Here is a 13,879-nt window from a genome sequence, read left to right as displayed (position 1 = left end):
GGCGCCGAGGCGAGGTCACGGCGGAGCCGGGGCTCGGTGGTTCCGGGCCGGGCTTCCTAGGACCGGGCTCGACGGGCGGCTCCGGCCGAGGCTCCGTGCCCTCCGGGACGAGACGTGGCGGGCGGAGGCCCCTCTGCAGCGCGGAACCGAGCCCGCCACGCAGGCGCAGCGCCCGCCGCCATTGTTGCCCGGGGCCTCTAGGGCCGCTGCGCTGCGCGTCCGCCGGTCCGGCCACAGGTTAGGATGCGGGCGGCCTGAGGGGTGGGGGCTGCAGGGCAGACCCCACGCAGCTGCCCGCGACCTTCAGCCTGCGGAGTTCGGGGGACCCCGCCGGGTGAGGAGGCCAGGGGCTCCTCTGCCCTGCAGGCCTAGTGAGCAGCCGGCTTTAGGGGACACGGTGCGGTTGAGGGGGGCTCGGAGGTGGAGACCGTGGACAGGTGGTGTTAGGCCTGCAGTGAGGTTTTCCGTGGGAAAACTGGTTCCAGATTCCTAAAGAATTGTCCTGTAGAAACTGCACAGGCTTCAAGTCTCACGGGTCCCTTCTGCTGCTTTTCCGTCCCAGACCCCAGGTAGTGATGGGCTTGGACTGGCTGGCATTCATATGCAGAGCAGGTGGATGGCTCGCCCCTTTTCCCCAACCTTGAGCGCTTTAAAAAGTTCTCCCAGTTTGTTCGAAGTAACAGATTTGCTGTTGTTTTTGAGAGTCACTTCAGTCATTACAGCTTGTGTATTATCAATGACTAAAATACTGAGGTTTGTTTTTTTTTTTTTCTGTACAAGTTAGAAGTTTGACCTGTGTTTTTGCTCAGGATTCAAGTCGTTGCATCTAGCACCACTCTTTTATGGCAGTCCCAACTGGTGCCCAATTGGTAAGGTCTCTAGGTGGGCTATTTCTGTTTGTGTGTCTGGCAGAGAGCACCAGGAATTCCTGACCTTGTGGTCTGTTCCTGTGTTTCAGGGTCTCTTCCCCATCCCTACGAGTTCTGGGCTCAGAATTTGTAAGGAAGACAGCTGACTCTTCCTTGCCTCTGTTCAGCCCTGGCTGCCGCAGCCCTCCGTAAATGTCACAGTGGCTCTAGCATGTGACTTCAAGCACTTGGCTCTGACCTGGAGAAATAAAAACTGTTGCCAGATTGACTCTCCTGTTTGTAGCAATGTTCTCCCCAAGCAGGAGGACGACCAGTTCTTCTCGCGCCCAAGTCCTGCTAACATGGAAGACGGACAAGGCTCAGAGTGGACCCCGAAATGCTGAGAAGGAAATCCTTGCCTTGAGACTCCTGCGTGACACTGAGACCTGTCGGCAGAATTTCAGGAACTTCCCGTACCCAGACCTGGCTGGTCCTCGGAAAGCCTTGAACCAGCTCCGAGAGCTCTGCCTTAAGTGGCTGAGACCCGAGATTCACTCAAAGGAGCAAATCCTGGAGCTGCTGGTTCTGGAGCAGTTCCTGAGCATCCTGCCTGGGGAGGTTCGGACGTGGGTGAAGTCCCAGTACCCGAGGAACAGCGAGGAGGTGGTGACGCTGGTGGAGGACTTGACTCAGATTCTGAAAGAAGAAGGTAAGACTTGTAGGGCAGAGGGGGGAGGATCCCAGGGTGGTCCAAGGAAACAGCCATCATTTCAGAGAACAGCCCTTGGAGGTGATCAGGAGAACGGAGCTCAGGGAGTGAGTGAGGACCCGCTTCACCTGAACCCCCTTCTGTACGGCATTCCCCTTCTACCTGCTCAGAACCCAGCCCATGTTCTCTGAACGCAGACAATGTGTCTTGTAAAACAGTGGCCAGGCACAATAGGTAGATGACCCCTGTGTGAGCCCTCAGGAGGTTCCCTACAGATGTTTGAACCTTTTGACAGTAAATAATTTGTTTTGTGAACTGGATTTTATTTAGTTTTTTAACCTATGCTTCCAAATAGCTAGGAAATTGTCCAGAAAATATTTCTTTACTAAGTAAAAAGAAAACTCGCAAAATTTCTATCACGTGAGGGTTTAGTGGGAACTTGTGAGTTTGGCACCTATTCTGAGGAGTCCCAGAGCAGACTTGTTTTTGAGGCCTGTGCCAGGGTCTTCAGGTGAGTCACTGCCCCTTCCCTCTAGTTCTTTGCAACAGGGGTGCTGTTTCTGGTTTCCTTCTGACTCCTCTTCACTTTAAGAAAACATAGACATCTACTGGTGAAGAGTTTTCCTAGGCTCTTCAGACACCTCTGATCTCCATCATGGTCTCTCTCTCTTTCCCAGCTGCTCCTCAGAGCTTCACCCTTTCCCAAGAGACCCCAGAGGACGACCCCAAAGGAAGACAAGCTTTCCAGGCAGGGTGGTTCAATGACTTGGTTACCAAAGTGAGTGTCAGTTTCTTCCTTTCTAAAACATTTGTTTATTTATTTGCCTGCTGGGTGTCTGAGTTGCAGCACTTGGGATCTTTAGTTGCAGCATGTGGGATTTAGTTCCCTGACCAGGAATCAAACCTGGGGCCCCCTGCATTGGGAGTACAAAGTCTTAACCACTGGACCGCCAGAGGAGTCCGAGTGTCAGTTCCTTCTGTGATTGTAAAATGCCTCCCTCGTGTGTGAGGACGTATTCTAACCTGGCCCTCTATCTTCTGTGACCCCAGAAGTCCTATCAAAGACCTAAGCCTCAGTTTTCAACTTAAGTCTCCCTGGTCTGTTAAGGTAGGTGAGCGCCTTTTACAGGAAATGGGACCCATTGCTTCTTCTGAACATCCCTTTCCTCACTGCAGGAAGGGGTGCTATTTTATTTTCAAGGAGCAGTATCACATAGAGGCTAAAGCATTGACCTCCAGAGCCATGTGTGTCTAGATTTGGTTCTGGGTTCTGCCACGGAACCCATGACTTGGGGCAAAGATGCTTAACTACTCGTAGCCCGAATTACTCAACTCCAATGAAAGAATATTCCTCTTGGATTGTGAGCATTAAATGTTATGAGACCCATTAGTCTAGACTACAGTAAGTCATCAAGAAGATCACAGTGAGATTAAACAACAGTTATTATTTTTCTTTAACAGGTAATTAAAAGCCATGACTTGTGCGGTGTTCCTGTTGATTATGAGTCTCTGTTATCTTAAGGAAGAGCAGCTCAGGCCGTCTTAAGAGAAAGGTTTACTGTAAAAGTATATGTGGTCTGAAATTGATAACCAGGGTAAAATTATTACTTATAGATAATATGATGTTTACAAAAAACCTAAGGAAATCAACGGGAAAACTGTTAGAAACAGTAATGGAAAATTTGAGTAAAGTGGCAACTACAGAAAATGGCTTACAAAAATTAATCCTTTTATTATATACCTGAAAAAATCGGATCATAAAATGAAATAAAAGATTCCATTCATAGTATTACCCCCTCAAATTTAAAATAGCCAGAACTCAACATTGTATAAATTTTGCAATCCTGTGTTACTCTATGGGACATGAAAGAAGAAGCCTTATTATATATTGTAAAATTGTCAGCTCTCCCTAAATTTTACACTAAACTGTGATTTGAAAATCCCAGTACAGTTTTTTAAAGAAAGAAAATTTATTTGAAAAACATGTGAGAGTAACCAAGAATTTTTTTTTTTTTTTTAACAACGGAAGAACAGAGGGATGCTAACTTTATCAAACTGTAAGATGTATCTGTAAGTTCAGTAGTTCAGTGTGGTTATTAGTACCAGTTTTATTTTAGAAAGGAAGAGGGAGGGCTCTGCTTTCCATAAGAGAACAGATAAAATATCTTAAAATGTCAAATTATAACGCATTTCATTAATTCATAAGACAGCACTTGAAAGGCCGAACCTTTCAACTCTGTGTCATCTATGTTCACATCCCTTTCTTCTTTAAGATGGAACTGCCAATGCCTGCACTAAAAATGGTAAATTTGATTTTATTTTCATACTTCTAGGCCATTTGAGTTTGCTCATCCACACACTGGGTGAGTATTGGGTGGTAACCTTTAGGGTTCTGCCAACGCTCAAGAGTCTGTGGTTCCCCCACCATTCACGCACCTGTGCCATCACTGTGCCCTTCCGATGTTTCAGGAATCTATGACATTCAAAGATGTGGCAGTGGACATCACCCAGGAGGACTGGGAGCTCATGCGTCCTGTGCAGAAGGAACTGTACAAGACCGTGACACTGCAGAACTACTGGAACATGGTTTCTCTCGGTGAGCGTCTGTTTGTGCCCCCCAACCACACACATGCCAGAGTCTGTCTGTCCTCAGCTCTCAAAAGTGGGTTGGGCCTAGAGGTGAACATGCTCATCTGTTCAGGCACAGAAACAGCCAATTTCTGCTCCCTTTTCCCAGATGAAAGGTTTCAAAGTGAAAGGTCATCAGGAAGCACGATGCACGGCCCCCCAAGACCGCCACCCCACGCCTTGCCCGGCGCCTGCCTCCCCCACAGCCTCTGCACACCATCCTCCAGGGTGGTGGGAGATTTTTGTCCCTGCTCCAAAAGGGCAGTGACCTCATTCATGAGATCGTGTCTGAATCGTTCTTTTCCTGTAAGAGGTCTGTCCTCATGGGTAAGAAGAAGTCAGTTAATAAAAGTAGAATGACTTTTTATCTCCAGGGTAAAACTCATTTTGTTCCTCCTGGACAGGACTTACAGTATATAGACCAACTGTGATCCCCATGTTGGAAGAACCATGGATGGTGCTAAAAGAAATTCTAGAAGGCCCAAGTCCAGGTGAGAGAACCACCAGTGGACAAGATTCTTTGTGCTTAAGAGCCTGTGTTATCCTAAGTGTGTGAGATGTGTCTTGTAAGTATGGCCAAGTCACTCACTGTACACAGAGACACCCCCAGCTTGTCGAGATGACTGAGCTGCTCGGTGATGCTTCTTTCCAGATCCCGTCTTCAGGAAAAGATCTACCATATATCATCTTGTACTTCTCCATGACCCTTGGTTTCCCTCTGTTAGAGCTCTTTCTGGGGCTTTCCTTGTGTTCCCTCCCTGTATTCTTAAGCATGCATGAACGTCCCCCAAGATCTTAAATTTCAAACCCTTTCAACGTCTTTTTGAATTTCTTTTACTCTGTCTATTGACAAAATCCTGTATCCACCTGCCTCCAGTCTCCTACCTCAGTTCTTCCTTTTTTATTTTCTAATTATTTAAAAAGATAACATGTTTACAAGACCAGAAATTGTGAAAACATGTAAAGCCAGAGCTATATGGACAGAAGTCTCTACCTGTTTGCCACATTCACACAGTTCCTACATCTGTGTAGTCATCTGTGGATTGACACCTAGAATGACTATTCTAGTCCCTGATGATCTTTCATTTAAGGTTCGTAGCGTCCACTGAAGGTCCTTGCTTTATTACATTGCAGGTTGAAAAATGGTGATTTTCTAATTCTTCATCTCTTTGAAATTATTTATCTGTGAAAAACAGCTATCCCTCCTCCCATTCCATTCTTATGTGTATGTGTCACTACGGACTAACGGAATTTTTAAAAATTCAGTGTATTATTGGTCCATTCCATTTGTGGGGTGGGGAAGTTGCTTTTAATTATCAGTTGTCCCAAATGTGGGTGATGGCCGCCTTTCAGCCCAAATGTCCTTTTGAGGCATTTCCATCCATGTTTCAGTGTTTCCTGGCTTCCTGGCAGAGGATGGTCTGTAGGCACACCTCATGCCCACCTTAGACCTGGAATTTCTCTGAGGAACAGTGGTTCATTGCAGTGGAGGTTAGTGATGAGAAGCCAGAATCTGGGCAATGAGGGTGTTCACTAACCTGGGTATCATTGCTTCTAGATCAGTTCAGTAGGTAGAGCTGTGTGTGTAGGTTTCTTGAAACCTGGATTCATACTGGTAACTCAAATTCCAGTTCAGTATCACAAGGTCCATCTTGTACCTTCCCGTATCCATTTTCTACTTCCTTTCCCACAGTGAGTCACCTGGTTCCCAGCATCAGTATATCTGTCTACTCATTTGCTCTGTCATAATAATACACACAAGAATGGTTTCAGAATTATATCGCTGAAATAACAGACTGTTCAGGTAATATTCAGAACGCCTTCTTGTCCTCAGGAAATATTCCACCAAGGATACACAAGGGTATCCACCAAGGATGCTGGGTTCCGAGTTACTTGAATTCTTCCCTTCTGGTTTTCTTAACAGTTTGATGTACATTTAAGCTTGTTTGATTCCATTTGGGTTCAGTTTTAGTATTTTCTTATTTCTTGATTATTTTTTATTTAATCTTATATTTTTGAGTCTATAAAAGCATTAGCATGGTTCGGAAGTCAAAACTGTAGAGAAAAGCGTGTGCTGTCTTCCCTCCTGCCCTGTTCCAACCCACTCTGTGCAGTTTACTCTGTTCACTTGTCTCTGGTTTATCCTTCCTGTGTTTCTCTTTGCAGAGATAAATCATAAATATAGGCTTAGCTCTCCTTTTGTGTAGAAAAGAAGTACATTGTACTCATTTGCATTTCCTTTCCTATCCACCACCCCTCCTTTTTTAAGGCACTGACTTCTGGTTGTCTACCAATATCAATGCTGGAATATAGTAGTAACAGTAAATTAAATAGTAATCACAGAGAATAATATGCTCCCTTAGAGCCGATTGCTTCATTTTTTAAAAAAGTTAACTTTATCTGATCATCAGGTATTTTAAGGGTGCTACTTGACAAACTAATTCTTCTTATAATTTGTGGCCTATTGGCTTTAGTTGGCAGAGTGACACAAAATATACAACAAATTCTTTAGGGAGTGGTTTCAGCACAGTCTGAATACTAAGAAAACATGTGGCAGGATGGCACTAGCCCCGCACTGCAGTCAGGACAGCCTTCTGGGAGGCACTGCCCCTTTGGGGCCACTTCAGTTTTTCAGATGATTCAGGTTGAATTAAGGCTACAAACCCCCAAAAGGGGGCCTACTGGGGGGGCGGATTTTGCTCCCACCAAAGAGCACAAAACAGAGAAAGGCAAGTTCCTCTTCTCCTTCAGTTGAGGTGAGCTTTTGCGTTTTGTTTGTTTTTCTAGCCCATCCTCTATAAAGAGGGTGTGGCACAGAGCATACAGGCTCCCACCCCCTGCCCCTCCTGGTTGGCTACAAGCTCTGTCTTCTGGCCCCCAAACGCCTTGCACCCTTAATGGGCAGCTGGAGGCCATCAACAGGATGGAGGAGTTTTTCCGGCAGTCAACGTCAACTTCCAAGACTCCCGGTCTTCTGCTTTTACTTGATTTGGGGCCTCTAAGGGTTTTACTTTCTTCGTGGCTCAGAGAGGTGTAAGTTGAACCTTTGGTTACAACATCTCATCAGTCATGTTTGAGGAGTGGGAACTTTGACAACTCACAGTTCAAGCATCTGTGTTGGTCTCTGATGGCCAGTCCTGTCTTGGAATTCAATGGTTCTTTACATCATACAGGACCACCTATTTCTTCAGGTTCAGACCAGACCTCCCCCCATCCTTGACATTTCTCCCTTGATAGCCTGATCAACACTGATCTCTCCTGCTAGAAATATTACACCACTGTGTGATACCTTATGCTTTTAGTCCATTCTTTCTGGTTAGTTATATATAAATATTTAAGCCCTGCTTAGTGGTCTCACTGGTTTAAGAATGTATGCTTATAATAGCCATTTCTTTGTTGTCATCATTCAGGCTTGTTATTTTAAGCTTGTTAATTATAACTTTATTTTATTTATTTATTTATTTGGCTGTACCAAGTCTTTAGTTTGCAGCATGTGGGATTTAATTCCCTTACCAAGGATTGAACCCAGGCCCCCTGCTTTGGAACCTAGGAGTCTTAGCCACTAGACCACCAGGGAAGTCCCTAATTATAACTTTAGCACTTCCTTCTCAGGTGTATGGAACATTCTGTCATAGACTGATTCTGATCACATAGAAGCTAAACCCAGTTTCTGGGACTGTCTTGTCTTTATATACACACTGCTCCTGTGCTTGTGCTCAGTCACCCAGCTGTGTCCAGCTCTGCAACCCCATGAATGTAGCCTTCCAGGCTCTTCTGTCCATGGTATTTTCCCAACAAGAATACTGGAGCAGATTGCCATTTCCTGCTCCAGGGGATTTTCCCAACTCAGGGATGGAAGCCGTGTCTTGCATCTCCTGCATTGGCAGGTGGATTCTTTACTGCTGAGCCACCTCAGAAGCCATATATATGTGTGTTTGTGTATGTATATATACACATACATACACAAACACACACACACATACACATACATACATACACACACTTTCCCATGCATTCCATTACGTTCTCATTTTTTAAATGTTTTTTTAAGGAGGCAGTAATAAATCCTGGTTTAAGAAAGTTGTTTTTAAATTTTTTTCCACTAGATAAAGTAATACATCAACATTTGTAGTACTAAATAACAAAGAAATACAGGCAATTTCTTGAAAATCAGAAAATATTTTTTGAAGCTTAAAAATCCCATTGTTGGCATCTTGATAATATTTACCTAGTTGTAATGAGTTTTCATGCTAGTCATAATACTGCTTTTTTCATTTAACATTACTCCTAAGCATTTTGTAATGTCTAATTTTTGTATTTGAATCAAAGTAATAAAAGTAGTGTGTAAATCGAAGCAGCACAAGGCAGAGCAATGAACTATATGTCTCCCTTTCTTTAACCACATGTATGTGCAGGCATGCAGAGAATGCTGATCTGAGGGGAGAGGGCCCTGGTTTGGGGTGAGGAGTCGGAGATACACATCTTTACACTGATGGGATCTTTCCCTACATACCATTTTCTCTCTCTTTTTTTCCTGTTAATATGTCCTGAACACTTTTTCAGGTCAGTGTACCTACTTTTCCATTGTCTCCTATTCTAACTAGTCCTTTATTGATGGATGAGTCTACTGAATGGATATATTTGTAAATATCCTACTTTGATCTGCATCTTAGAAAGTTTCTGAACAATCCAGTATTGTTTGTACTGTATTATAAACTCTATCTGATGTTTCATTATATAATTCTTAATATTTTCAAGTTACAAGTTTCTTACCTGATTTCAAAGGTATTGTAGCTTAAATTTGTTTTACGTCATCATAATGAAACATAGGCATCAACAAATGAATATTTAATGGCTTTGCAGTCAGGTTTTGGGGTCCCTGTGTGTGTGCACACACATGCACATGCTTTCATTTGAGTTCACCATTTTACAGCAAGGTATCATCATTTATTTTACCAGGTTCACTTGAGTGGCCTCCATATCAAGAGTCTTATGCCTTTTTCTGAAGGAAATGTAAGAGAAAGATAAGCCATTTCCAGAGTTTGCATCTGAGTTGGAAATAAACACACAAAACTATGAAATAATGTAAGGCCAACTTCTGCCATAGGCCCAACATTATATTAAGTTGAACTATATGAAACTGCTGATATTCTGCCATATTGACCTATATACAATGTAGTTTTGTATGATTCAACTTAATCTGTACTTTAGGATTCTAAGAAGGAGAAAGAAACATGAGCTGGGCCATAAGCATCTTTCTTAATAGGTGAAGGTGTCATAAGAGAAATCTGGAGTCTGGAATTAGTGGCACCTTCAGAAGATGATGAGGACACAGTTGTAAGATATGTGGATAATGTCGAACTTTAAGGTGAATGTGAGGTGTGGAAGAGGGGAGAGTACAATAGAAAAGGGTAGATTATTTGGGGCCTGAGAACTGAATGGAGGTATTTTAACTTTTTTTTCCTTTAACTTTCATCCTTTAAGCCACTGATCCTGAAACTTCAGTGTGATTTAAACTTCCTGGAGGCCTCAGCCCTACTCCCAGGGTTTTTGCCTCAGGATGTCTGGGAGGATCCCAGTCACTTGATGTGTTTCAGGTGACAGTGATGCTTACGCTGAGGGTCTGGACCACTGCTCCAAGGCTGTAGGAGTTACTATAAGTATTAAAGCAGGGACACATGCCATGAAACTGCCCAGGATATCATGATGGTGTCCAGGGTAGATTGGAAGGAGGGGTGGTGACAGCCAGCCTGCTTTATGACGTGTTAATGTAAATTAACTTATATGATTATAAATGATTATGTAATGAAAGTCATACCACGTTGTTCATCATTTGTTTTCACTTCTTAGATCTGTTGCCTGACCTCACCTATCCTAGTAACTCCACGCTGGTGTTAAATAGAGGGGAGCTGCTCCTCCGTCAACTATTTAGGCCTGTTTTCTGCTGTTTTATCCTCCTTTCCTGAACGTTGAGGACAATGTTGAGGCTGTCAAAGCCACAGTCTTTTTAGGCATTTTATTCATGTTCATTATTTTGTTTCTACTTTAGTAGTTTCCTTTCTCCTCTGTTTGGAAGACTTTTTTATATGTATTTTTTTAATTTCAGAATGGGAAACCAAAGCACAAGAGTGTACTCTGGTGGAAAATGTTTCTAAACTTAAAAAGGATGGAATCAAGCTCATCAAACTGGAAGAACCCTCTGACTATGATGACAGAATGGAGGGGCAAGTGGCAGAGACCTTCAGGAGAATTCCCACCAAAAGGAGACATTTCGGTGTGAAGAAGTCAGTCCTTTCACAAGAAGATGGTCCTGTCGAAGACTATAAATATGATATATATAGAAGTGATTTTGAAAAGCATTCAAACCTAATTATGCAGTTTGGTACCCAGTCAGACAATAAAACTTTCATGTACGATGAAGACAAGACCTTCATCCCCGGCATCGTACACAGGAAAATATACCCTGGAGAGAAGCCTTATAAGTGTAAGGTGTGTGGGAAGAAGTTCAGGAAGTACCCATCCCTCATCGCACACCAAAACAGCCATGCCAAAGAGAAGTCTTACGAATGTGAAGAGTGCGGCAAAGAGTTCAGACACGTCTCATCCCTCATTGCACATCAGAGGATGCACACGGGAGAGAAACCCTATGAATGCCACCAGTGCGGGAAAGCCTTCAGCCAGCGTGCCCACCTCACCATCCACCAGCGGATCCACACAGGAGAGAAACCCTACAAGTGTGATGACTGTGGGAAAGACTTCAGCCAGCGTGCTCACCTCACCATCCACCAGAGAACACACACGGGAGAGAAACCCTACAAGTGCTTGGAATGCGGTAAAACCTTCAGCCACAGCTCATCACTCATTAATCACCAGAGAGTTCATACTGGAGAAAAACCTTACATATGCAACGAATGTGGGAAGACCTTCAGCCAGAGCACACACCTCCTCCAGCATCAGAAGATCCACACAGGAAAAAAACCATATAAATGCAATGAGTGCTGGAAAGTATTCAGTCAGAGCACTTACCTTATTCGACATCAGAGAATTCACTCTGGAGAGAAGTGTTACAAATGTAACGAATGTGGAAAAGCCTTCGCTCACTCCTCCACACTTATTCAGCACCAGACCACTCACACTGGAGAGAAGTCCTATATATGCAGCATATGTGGGAAAGCCTTCAGCCAGAGTGCAAACCTCACCCAGCATCACAGAACACATACTGGAGAGAAACCCTATAAGTGCAGCGTGTGTGGGAAAGCATTCAGCCAGAGCGTTCACCTTACTCAGCACCAGAGGATTCACAATGGTGAAAAACCATTTAAATGCAACATATGTGGGAAAGCGTATAGACAGGGTGCCAACCTTACTCAGCATCAAAGGATTCACACTGGAGAGAAACCCTACAAATGCAACGAGTGTGGGAAGGCGTTCATTTATTCCTCATCACTTAATCAGCATCAGAGAACTCATACTGGAGAGAGACCCTATAAATGTAACGCATGCAACAAAGATTTTAGCCAGAGAACATGCCTTATTCAGCACCAGAGGATTCACACGGGAGAGAAGCCCTATGCGTGCCGCATATGTGGCAAAAGCTTCACCCAGAGTACGAACCTCATCCAGCATCAGCGTGTCCACACAGGTGCCAAAAATCGAAACTAATGCATCCGGGAGACTGCACATAGGTTTTCAAACCTAATCATTCTACGTTTTATTTTGTACTGTGCTTATTGAAAACATTATTCAAAAGAAGTGCAATATGGGTTAGATTTTCACTCAGCAGAAGTATCAGAATTAGTGATGGGAGTATAACCTATTTAAATGTACTGTGAAATTTCAGATGAAAACATTCACTTCATAATAACCTTTATTTGATACTGGTTTAGTTCATTCCAGAAAGAAACTGTAGGAAAGGAAGAGTGCCAGAAACCTGTTAGCCACTAACTCAGACCGAGTTTCAAGTACTTCTTCATGAGGCCTTAAGAATGTACTGTAACAGGAAGGCTTCCATCCAGTAGAGCTTCCACACCAGAGGGTAATCCCAGGGTGACAGAACAGAAGAGCTGTCCTCCAGCCTTTAGTTCTTCCCAGCTTTGAAGCCTTAAATATGTAAAGGGCCCCCTTCCCTTTTCCTGTTATGCCATAACTGCCACGTGAAGCCAGTAGGTTTGCCAAAAAAGAAAATGGTTGAAAGTATGTTAAGGAAGGACTTTTGTTTGACCACTGTTTAATTATGCTTTCCTCTAAATACTGAGATATTAAAGGAAGAGCAGCCTAGTGAAAGATGATCTGTTAGGAGAAGCTAATGTGTCTGTAACCCTTAGACACATGCACGAATTTTCTTAAACAGGCAAAAATTAAAACTTAAACAATTTAAAATTTAGGTATATTTAGTATCTAAAACATAATAGCCTGAGTCTCACTAGCTTTTGACAGGCTTCCCAGGTGACTCAGTGGTAAAGAATCTCCCTGCCAATCAGGAGATTCAGGAGACCCAGGTTCAATCCCTGGGTTGGGAAGATCCCCTGGAGGAAATGGCAACCCACTCCAGTATTTTGGCTCCAGGCAATGGGGTTGCAAAGAGTTGGACACAACTGAGCACACACTAGCTTTTGACAGCTGTCATCAGAAGAAAAAAAGAATACAGTTCTTCCCACCCCCCACCCCCCAATCTGATTCCTAAATTCACAGTTCCTTTTTTCCCCCCATCTGACACCTGAAATCATACCCTAAGGCTCCCCCATGACTGTCTTACTATAGAAAGTCCGTTTCTTCCTTTGAAACATGTTTCTTGAGTGCCTGCTGTGCTCAGGGCCCAGACCTCCTAGTTGGATCCTTCCAGGGCTTACCTGCTGAAAGTCACAGCTGACTGAAGCAACAGAAAGCTTTCTAAAATAATGAAAGGTAACAAAGTCAAGGACGTGATCTTAACCAGTGCTTCATGGAATGAAGCTAAGAACCTGCTGAAATGGATTGCTAAATGCAACCCCGTTATCTTAAGAAAGTAATGAATGAAAGCAGCTATTTAAACAGTATGAGGAAAAAATAAGTAGTGGGAAATGGGTTTGAGTTTAGTGCAGAAAGTGGGTCAGGGAAAAAAATATCTAAAGACTTAAGGGTGAGAAAAGAGGATACAGAGACTACTTACAGCTGAAATGTTAACTAGGCTTGATTACCTAAGAAAGTAAGAGTGGCCACGTGAATGAAAAAGCAAACCAGCCTATTTATGTAAGAAGAAACTAAAATTGAAATGACTGGTTTCAAAAGAATCACTGTGATTGGTACTCTTCATACATGTAAGTAAAATAGGGATTACTCTTAAGATAACGGTACATTTCATTGGAAAAAGCAATGATGCAGAAACTATCACTGTTGCAGTAATTATTAAACAGTAATAACTGTGGGGCCCCAAGCAGCACACAAGGAAAACTGCTAGAAACACAATTAGAAATAGGTGAAACCACTACTGTATGGACTGTCCACAGCATTGTACTCTCAGAATTTCAGACCATGTGCTGACAGCTGACCTTCCTTCTGCTTGTGTTCCTTCAGTGCCTTGCTTTTGGTAGGTGGTTGAGATATGCTGGTTGAATTAATGAATATGTAGTCAGGCTGGAGTAATAAGGTTGAGTAACTGATGTGTGAAATTGGCAAATCTTTATAGTTTTTGGTGCATACATGCAAAGAAATGTGG

General features: G+C 43.4%; 1 protein-coding gene across 10 annotated transcripts; it reads left to right on the top strand.

Annotated features, from left to right (window-relative positions):
* ZNF287 (zinc finger protein 287) lies at nucleotides 1–12,046 on the top strand. Of its 10 annotated transcripts, none has more exons than XM_044939227.2 (8): nucleotides 1–237; nucleotides 810–869; nucleotides 959–1,557; nucleotides 2,235–2,335; nucleotides 4,027–4,153; nucleotides 4,295–4,498; nucleotides 4,590–4,676; nucleotides 10,292–12,046. In XM_044939227.2, the coding sequence occupies exons 3-8, from the start codon at nucleotides 1,155–1,157 to the stop codon at nucleotides 11,845–11,847; spliced, it is 2,478 nt and encodes an 825-aa protein (XP_044795162.1). In that variant the 5' UTR covers nucleotides 1–237; nucleotides 810–869; nucleotides 959–1,154; the 3' UTR covers nucleotides 11,848–12,046. The 10 variants fall into 10 exon arrangements, with proteins under 10 accessions (XP_044795162.1, XP_044795160.1, XP_044795161.1 ...); XM_044939225.2 differs by having other exon boundaries at nucleotides 785–869; XM_044939226.2 differs by having other exon boundaries at nucleotides 781–869.
* Nucleotides 12,047–13,879: the final 1,833 nt, after the last annotated feature.

Source organism: Bubalus bubalis, chromosome 3, assembly GCF_019923935.1.
Source record: "Bubalus bubalis isolate 160015118507 breed Murrah chromosome 3, NDDB_SH_1, whole genome shotgun sequence".
In the NCBI taxonomy this organism is placed as follows: Eukaryota; Metazoa; Chordata; class Mammalia; order Artiodactyla; family Bovidae; genus Bubalus; species Bubalus bubalis.
This window is presented reverse-complemented; position numbering and strand designations above follow the sequence as displayed.